Here is a 9426-nt window from a genome sequence, read left to right on the forward strand (position 1 = left end):
AGCCGGCAATTGGATGGGTATTGGTGCTAAAGGGGATTCCAACTGCCCTCTGTTGGTTCTACCCCTTGTGTAGGTGAGTATGTTGGAATTGTCAATTCTCTTCTGAAATGCACCAATAGTTCTCTGGACTGGAGTCAGCTCCCCCTGAATAGGAACATTAACAACACTATTTTCTATGGTCTCCCCCTGTAAAGGATTCCCATTAGGTGAGGGAGGAACAGCCGGAGGAGGTTGGACAGCATCCAAAGGAGGTTGGGCATTAGTCAAAGGAGGCTGGGCAGCAGCCATGGGTGCCGTCAAAGGAGGCTGGACAGCAGCCAGAGGAACCTCTAGTGGAAGAATCTCAAAGGGCACATCTTCACTAGAACTCTCCCCTTGAAGAGGTGGTGAAGAATAATAAGAAAGGGCCTCATGGAAAACAACATCCATACTCACCAAGGTACGACGGGAAGGGGGATGGTAACACTAATAACCTTTCTGGGTTGGAGAATAACCCAAGAAAATACAACGGAGCCCACGAGGCTCAAGCTTGCCTGGAGATCTGGTATCCCTAGCATAACACACACACCCAAATACTTTGGGAGGGACAATAAAGGAGGAATGGCCTAGTAAAATATCAGAGGGGATACGGGAATTAAGAACCCGAGAAGGGAGCCTATTGATGAGATAGGCGGCAGTGAGAACCGCATCCCCCCAATATTGAGAAGGAACATTCCTCCCAAACATCAAAGCCCGGGCCATTTCCAACAAATGGCGGTTTTTCCTTTCTGCCACACCATTCTGGGCAGGGGTATCAACACAACTAGTTTGGTGAATGATGCCATGATCAGCCAAATATTTTTGAAATTGTGATTCAGTAAACTCGGTTCCATTATCACTTCTCAATATTTGGAGAGTAGCCTGGAACTGAGTTTGAATCATCTTATGAAAATGCTGAAAACATGAGAAAACCTGATTTTTAGTGTGCAAAAGATATACCCAAGTGTTCCGAGAATGACAATCAATAAAAGAGACAAACCAGCGATGACCAGAAATAGAGGGCTTGCGACTAGGGCCCCAAACATCAGAATGTACCAAATTAAAACAAGAAGAACTCCTTTTATTTGAAATAGGATAATTTGAACGTGTCTGTTTGGCCAGAACACAAGCCTCACAAAAAAAGTCATCCTTAGTAGGTAGGGTGACCAAACGAGGAAATAAATGAGCTAAAATTCCTAAAGGGGGGTGACCTAACCGAGAGTGCCACTGGTAAAGTTCAGAAGACACCAAGGAGTTCTGATGCAGCGGAGAAGGCAATGGTGGTGGAGAGAAGCGACCGCCATCAAGCAGGTACACGCCACCATGCACTTTACCCAATCCAATCGTCTTCCCAGAGGCCAGATCCTGAAACACACAATGAGATGGAAAAAAAGTGACTTTGCAGTTAAGATCACGAGTAATACTACTAATGGAAAGAAGGTTAGTAGTAAAATTAGGAATATGTAAAACAGAAGACAAGGGAAGAGAGGAAGTGCAGTTGATGAGTCATTTTCCAGATATTGAAGAAAGGGACCCATCAGCCACTTTGACCTTATCTTTCCCAGAAGTGGGAGAATATCTGTGAAACAGACTAGAGGAACCGGTCATATGATCTGTAGCTCCAGAATCTATGATCCAAGGATGGGAAGCCACAGAGGCACAATGACCTACAAATGGAATACCTGACCGGGCAAAGTGTGAACCTGAAGGAGCTGAGGAATTGGCAGTAGTTGATGTAGTAGAGGTAGCAGCAGCGGAAGTCCTGAGCATACGTAGGAGGGCCTGTAGATCATCCTGGGATAGACCAGTGTCAGTAGCAAGAGTTGCAGTAACAGTCTCAGTCTGATGGGCCTTGGTCTTTGTCTTTATCTTTGTCTTGGCAGCCCTTTTAGCTTCAAAATCAGCCGGTTTCCCATGAAGTTTCCAGCACTTCTCCTTGGTGTGGTAAGGTTTGTGACAGTACTCACAAACAACAGACCCTGTAGTAGAATCACCAAGAGAAGCAATGCCACTAGGTGCAGGAGTGGCAGGGGCAGCAGCCTGGAGAGCTGATCTGTCAGTAATAGGAGGGTGCAACATGGCAGCCCTACGGTTTTCTTCAGAGGAGACTAGGGCATATGACTGTTCAAGTGTGGGAAAAGGCTTGTGACCCAACACTTGAACCCGAATCTGATCATACTCCACATTTAATCCTGCCAAGAAATCATAAACCCTGATTTTGTCCATGTGTTGCTTATAAGAAGTAATATCTGCATGTGTACTTGGGTGAAAATCGAAAAATGGTCCAATTTCGCCAAAGGCTGCGCAAGGTAGCATAGTATTTGGAGACTGTCAATTCTCCCTGAGTAGTGTGAAGGACCTTCTTCCTGATTTCATATACCTAGGCATCATTGCCAAGCTGTCCATAAGTCTCCTTGCAAGCAGCCCAAATTTCTCGAGGTCAGATCAAGGAGAAGAAAATTGTGTTGTAGATCTGTAACCATAGAACCAATCAAGTAGGACATAAGAACTCCATTGTTGGCAAGCCACTTGTCTTGAGCAGCCCCAACCTCTGTAGGCATAGGAGTGGATCCCCTAATATGACCAGTAAGGCCACGGCCAGCAATGGCAAAGGAGGCAGACCTAGACCAAAGTAGGTAATTGGTGCCATCCAACTTGATTGGTTTTGGAGAGAAAGTATGATACTCTGGTTTGCTGTTTCCATCACCAACATAAGTAGCAGTCGAATCCACAGAGTCACCCATGGAGACAGTGAAGAATCCCAAATCAGAGAAGAGGGCTGTTGTGAAGAGAAAACCAAGAACACCTCCAAGTTAAGGGCTGAAACAAGGATGAAAGCCTTCTAATAATGAAGGAATAAGTGTCTCCAAGAATCAGCAACAGCAGCCAGAGAAAACCTTGAGATCGATATTTTCAGGGTTTTGAAAAAAACCCTGAAATTGCTGAAATCGATAAGATGATGTGAGGCCTGAAAAATGGCTGTATGAGGCTGAAATTGCAGGCGAAGGACACTTGAACAGATGTGAAGCACTCCTCAAAAAATCAGAATTAACTGATAAGTGGAACCCCAAGATCGACAATTGTCAGGGTTTTGAAAAAACCCTGAAAGTGTGAAGAGATATCGATCTTGAGAACTTGATGTAGCTTGATGTAGGTGCTGGAATACTGATCTGCCGCAGGTCTGAAGCTCCAATATAGTGAACAAAATCCTTGTAATATAATGTGAATCTGTCCAATGAAGGCTGAAGTCTTCAATATTCGCAACAAAGGAGGGCAGCACCTTATCGATCAATTCTTCATATCATGAAGTGAGGTAACAAGGGAGGGCAGCAGCTGGATCAATAGATTACCTCATCAGTGCTGCCCTATGGGACAAAGAAGAACAATGCAAAATAGAGGAAAGAAGAGGAGAGAAGAGAACAGGAGAGAGATCGAGAATTAGAGAAGGGGAGGGAATCGTGGATGGTTCTAATTCATAACCAGCTCTGATACCATGTTAAGTGGATCTGAATTAGAACTCTATGCTTGGATGATTAATTCATCCCAAGCACCTTCTTATTTATAAGAATAATAGAATAGTAAAATATGTACATGAGCAATGTGGGACTAAACCACATAATACAAAACTAATTAAATAACAAAGAAAAGGTCCAGAATACCCCCACGGTATTCTGGCCATATATCTAACAGTAAGATTTCTCTTGAGAGGAAACTCTTGGGTAGGAAGAGACTGGGTCAAAGCACGCCAAACAGTAAAACTATGCCTAGGAATATTTGAACTGAACCAGACAATCTTGTACCAAGGGACTTTTTCAGATTTTGATCTAATCAAATTCCAGGCAAAGGCAAAAGTGAATTTCTTTGAAGAATTTGCATGTCATTGGACCAAATCACCACTTCCTCTTGGCCTTATCAAAGTGGAAGTTAAACTAGACCAAACTTCAATTAGATTATTGGAAGCATTAAGCACTAGGCACCAAATTCCATCTCGGATAATAGAGGAAACTTTGGCCATCCTATCAGAACCCACATCATATCTAATTCAATCACTATATCTAGAAATGATAACACCATTTGCATGCCAATTATCAAGCCTTAGATAAGTATTCTCTCCTTTTTTTTCTTTGGCTCAAATGCTAAATGAGTAGTGAGAGTTGCAAAGACTCCACAGACTAGGTACGTACTCGTCCGAGACTCCGAGTGTTCTCGTTTTTCCCTTTCTTCTTCTTCTTCTTCTTCCTTCTCCTCCTCATATATTTCCTTTCAGTTTATCTTTTTCCCCTTTCTTCCTCGTGCCATATCCATCCTCATGTCTGGCCACGTTGACATTTTTCTTCAACTGATCATAGAAACCAAAATTTCCTAAGAAGGCATGAAGGTTACTACTTAGTAGTTACTGTTGGAGGAGAATGGGCCTCAGACATGACTCTTTCCAGCCTTACATCATAAATTACTGAAATCCAATTGAGGTTTTTCATATATTACATAAATCCACAGGATGATCAGTGGAGTACTGGAGTATTACTCTTGACTATCCAAATTAACATTTTACATATTGGAAAAACCATATAGACATTAACTAAGCCCTATACATTACTTATTCATTAAAAAAACCTATTCATCAAAAAATAGCAATAATAAAAGAAACATTTTAATCGTTCTTTTTTCTGATTTTCATGAGAGCTTTGTGTATGTTTCCATTTTCCACTGCTGTTGTTGTTCTTGCGTTAGGTGAAACTATCATTCCCCACCACGAAGGAATCTAATAAAAGGATTTATGACTGACCATAAAAATCTTGAATGGAAAATTCTTCCAGGGAAAACTTTTCTGGCACGTTACCAGTCTTCTCAAATACAATCTAGAACTTCTTTTGACCCGAAAGGTTCTCGATGTATTATGTGTGACGTCGTGTACCCATCCTACTAACAATGTGTAAGTTTCAAAATCATTCAAACGGTGAATTTATGTATGATTGAGCCAAGAAAAGACAAACTTTTCTAATAACCAGATATGGTGATTGCATGCGATATGATGCTGGTTCTGATAGAATGGCAAAAGTATCATCCATTATCCGAGATGGGATTTGGTGCCTTGGTGCTAGCATCTCCAATAATCTGATTGAGGTTTAGTCTTCTCTCTCTTCAACTCTGATGAGACTCAAGGATATCAGGGATTTATTTTTATGGCTTCAAAACTCTTCCAAGAAATTTAGCTCTGCCTCTGCCTGGAATTGGATTAGGTCGAAATCTGCAAAGGTTTCCTGGCATAGGATTGTTTGGTTCACCTTGAATATTCCTAATCCTAGACATAGTTACACTACTTGGCGTGCTCTGACCTTATCTCTCCCTACTAAAGAGTTCCTTCACAAGAGATATTTATCAATCACTAATTGTTGTTTATGTTGGAGCTCTCTAGAAAAAGTAAATCATCTTTTCTTTTTATGTCCTTTTTGTAGATATGTTTAGAAATGAGTCCTTAATAAGTGTTGGCCTCATCAAAGAATAATCATTTTCTTTCAAAGAGAATGCCGGTGAATCTTAAAAAAAATAGTGGTAAGTCAATCAGTGATTATATTGGCAAGCTTGCCTTTAACACTATGATTCATCATGCTTGGTGGGGAAAAAATAAAAGATGGAACTCCTCGTCACTATAGAACAGATTTGGGAAGCCATTACTTTTGATTTTAGAAATAGGTTTCTCCTAATTCGTATAAGTCCAAACACTTAAGAAATAGGCATTTAGTCACATGTTGGGACCTTCCTCTTATCTTTCCCCTAAACCTGGCTTCTTGATGTATCATCATTTATGGTTGTTTCTTCCCTCCCTTAATTTTCGTTTATCATCCTTTGCTCTACCCAGCTTTCGATGTATAATGTTTGAATATTTGTTTTGATCTTTTGTCAGGGTCCCCTTAGGCTTGCCTATTGTTGGCTTGTACTTTTTTCTTTTGCTTTAATATATTTTCCATTCACCAAAAAATAGACTAAAACTTGCAATTATATTATTATACAGAACAACGTTATGATGAACACTTAAAGTGAAGTAGAATAAGCCTGATCCAACAAGAATTACTCGGGGTTTCAACAAATTGTTCATTGGGTTTTAACAAAAAACTTGATAGAAAAAATGCAACCTGGAACTTCTAATACAGCAAACACTGGTTGCAACCCAAAATTCAGAATAAGGATTCTAAATTATGCACGGAAATGGTTCCATGTTGCGATTACCTGAATTGCATACCCAATCTCCCGCAAAGAAACAGCAAGACTGACCATCATCAACTGTCCAGGCTCCACCAATAGATCCGCTAATACCTGCAAGAAACAGATTGAAGTCGCACAAAATTGAAGTATATCTCAATCAAAAGTCAGCCAAATTGACTAGGAAAAAAAATCACAGAGGAAACAAAGTTATAACAAGAAAAGAGAAATCCAGCAATCCAAATTACTATAAAGGAACTGCTGATCACCTCGGCCTCCAATGAAAAAGAAGATAAAAAGAAAATAAGAAAAAACCATACATTCAAGGAAGTGTACAGGGATAAGAACAGGGGCTCATCATAAGGAGAAAATTCAGAGAACCACTAACCAAAGCAAGCTGCGGCTTTCTGACTCCAGAACGCACCACCGGCCTGCTCGAAACTGAAGATATATTCGACTCTCTAGCCTCTCTCTTGAACTTGTCCAACAGCTTTGACGGCTCAAACCGGATACCCTCCCCGAAATCTAAACTGCCCATTACCTTCGACACCATCCAGTCCTCAGAGACTGTTTCTGTTTCTTGAAAAGAACCTCCCGCCTTCTCCATTTCGGAGCTATACAAAAACGCCAGGAATAGAACAGCAGCGAAGAAGAAGAAAGCAACAGTTAAAATCCATTGCAGGTAGGTAACCTTCTTGAATAGTAGAATCCGAACAAATCTTGGTCTGGGCCTCTGAGCAAATGAGTCTCGATCGCTTTCGCTTGACGAAGAAGAACGAAGCAGAGGAGCTGTTCTCTTCTTTGGAGTCCCAACCTCTAAAGAACCCATCTACAATTCCGTAAACTCACTGTAGAGTCAAAAACGAAGCCGGGAACTGTACAAGAAGTTCAAGAACAGATCAAGAGAACAAACGCTTTTTTTCGATTTGGTTCAGTTCTTATCTATATTTGAGCCATTAAAGGATGCAAGAAGAAGGTGAGCTGATGAGTAAAGGCATCAGCTAACAAAGACTAGAAATGAGAGCGACACATGCGGGAAAATCCCGTGCGCACACTGTTGATATGGATTCGTCGTTGTCGGTCATCAACGCTTACTGAAACCCAGCAAATTTAGGTTCTAACGAAAGATTTGGAGAATGAAACACGTTTTGGGTGATCTAAGACAGCATCATTGTTGGGAGCTAAATATTTGGGGGAGACGAAGAATCTACTTCTTATGAACCAGAATGTCCGAAGGGGTCTGTCTGTAAACACGGTAAAGTTTTGCATAATTACAAGCTTCTACCCATTTCACATTTAAATTACTAAAATGACCCTTGAAGTTAAGGGGTTTGTCTTCAATTAAGCATCTTCTGCTTATCTAACATCACATACAACAAAACCTACCAGATGGCTTCTTGGGACCATTACGTGGTGCGCATGCATTAGTGTGGGACCTACGAATTTACGATTCTTTTTAATTCAATCTACGAAATCAAGTGCTTGTTAGCTTATATAGGTTGATGTACTAAACTCTACAGTCTACACCAAGTTTCGCTCTCTTGAGCAATTAAAGCAGGACGCCATTACTGGCATAGAGTTCATACACGTGGTTATACATACAGGTCCGGTTCGTCATTCTTTAAATTAAGGGTCTTAATTTGGGTCCGGAATCGGATCCAGATCTTCTACCGTCGAGTTGCCGGGCAGGACCGTGTTGCCAAGATATGGTGTCGCATGCGATGATCGCCTTATCCATGTCTGAGTGCCTTACCCGAGTGGAGGTAAGGCAGCCATTGCACACCTCACTGTGTCTTGGCAGCACGGTCTTGTCAGACAGTTCGACAGTAGAGGATCCAAATTGGAATCAAGGATTATCCTAACTGAATGGTTAAAACCCGACACCTACTCATTCTGTAGGCCCCATTAGGTTAGGTTGGAATGGGATTGTTGGGGTGGAATTGTTGTACCAACTTTCTCACTTTAATGGATTAGTAGGGCTTTTGGTTAATTGGGATAGGAATTTGGGTAGACAATCTTACTTTTCTTTTGACCTACCATTTCTCCCACCCCACCCGTTTGCAAAATCCAATGTCGCTCTCCTCTAGCCATGGTAGGAGCTGGAGGGTCCAACCCAGCAAAACAAGGATGGTTTGGGTCATTTCACAGGTGAGACCCAAGTGGGCCCCCTATGAAATGACCAACCCTCTGTTTTTGGGTGTTTTTATTGGGTTGGACCCTCTAGTTCTCGCCATGGATGGAGGAGAGCCAAATCCTACAAAATAAAAGAAATTAAAAATAAATAAATAAGCCAAGACGAGAGAGCTTATCTACAAACATACTTTCAGGTTCTATTTTGGGATATACGAAAGTAAAAAATAAAAAAATAAAAATCTAATCATGGGAATCCTGCTGCTCCTATACACGAGAACCGAGTAGGGATGGGGTTCCCCCTTAGTCTTTCTCCACCAGAGAAACACACAAGCTTCAAAGGCCGACAATCTTAAAGGCCACGAACACTAGCCCTCACTCTTTCCTTTGGGATCAATTTGTGGACATTCTTTTTTTTCTCTAGGATTTAAAAAGAAATAGATGATCAGAAGAAGATTCAACCCCAGAGACTGAACGTCCAAGATCGTTGATTAAGTCCTCTTGTGTTTAGGGGAATAATAACCACCCTAGACGATAGAACAGAAGCAATGAAAGGGGAAAAATGGGTGGAATGCCTGATTGCAGTTCTCTCGAATGACTTGAGTAAAAGAGTCGAGCTTCTCCATCAGGCTTGACTACCTCGAACCCATTCGATACCAGCTCTGGTGTGCAAGAAGGGCTTCCATCCTCTCTCTCTCTCTCTCTCTCTCTCTCTCTCTCTCTCTCTCTCTCTTATCTCCTGGAGATAAACAGTGACACTCCCAACCCTTTACCTTTCCTGTCTTTCTAGGATTTTTATCCTGTCAAGTGCGGTGCACTACCCAGTGCACCACACTTGAGAATCCAACTGTCCACCCAACATTTGAGAAGATAAAAAGATACCATTGCCCATGTTTTACAGTTGGATTCTCAGGTGTGCATTGGGCAATGCAATGCACTTGAGAGGATAAAAATCCTTCTTGTACCCCTACTACAGGTGAGTCCCACGCATCAGACTCTCCCACTCCACTATCGCCTCTAAACAAACAGGGGTTACTAAATGGGATTGTGGGAGTTGATTTTGGGATCAACTATTAA

The 9426-nt window shown here is 41.6% G+C and overlaps 1 protein-coding gene across 2 annotated transcripts in view; it reads right to left on the minus strand.

Moving 5' to 3' along the window:
* The window catches only part of LOC122662420, a 43254-nt gene extending 36172 nt beyond the window's left edge, over positions 1–7082 (minus strand). For both annotated transcript variants that reach the window (XM_043858058.1, XM_043858051.1), the window contains exons 1-2: positions 6608–7082; positions 6247–6333 (exon numbers count right to left, since the gene is read on the minus strand). In XM_043858058.1, the coding sequence (XP_043713993.1) occupies positions 6247–6333; positions 6608–7048 (528 nt within the window). In that variant the 5' untranslated portion in view covers positions 7049–7082. The remainder of the gene's footprint in view (positions 1–6246; positions 6334–6607) is intronic.
* Between the last annotated feature and the right edge of the window lie 2344 nt (positions 7083–9426).

This window comes from Telopea speciosissima, chromosome 1, assembly GCF_018873765.1.
Source record: "Telopea speciosissima isolate NSW1024214 ecotype Mountain lineage chromosome 1, Tspe_v1, whole genome shotgun sequence".
Taxonomy (NCBI): Eukaryota; Viridiplantae; Streptophyta; class Magnoliopsida; order Proteales; family Proteaceae; genus Telopea; species Telopea speciosissima.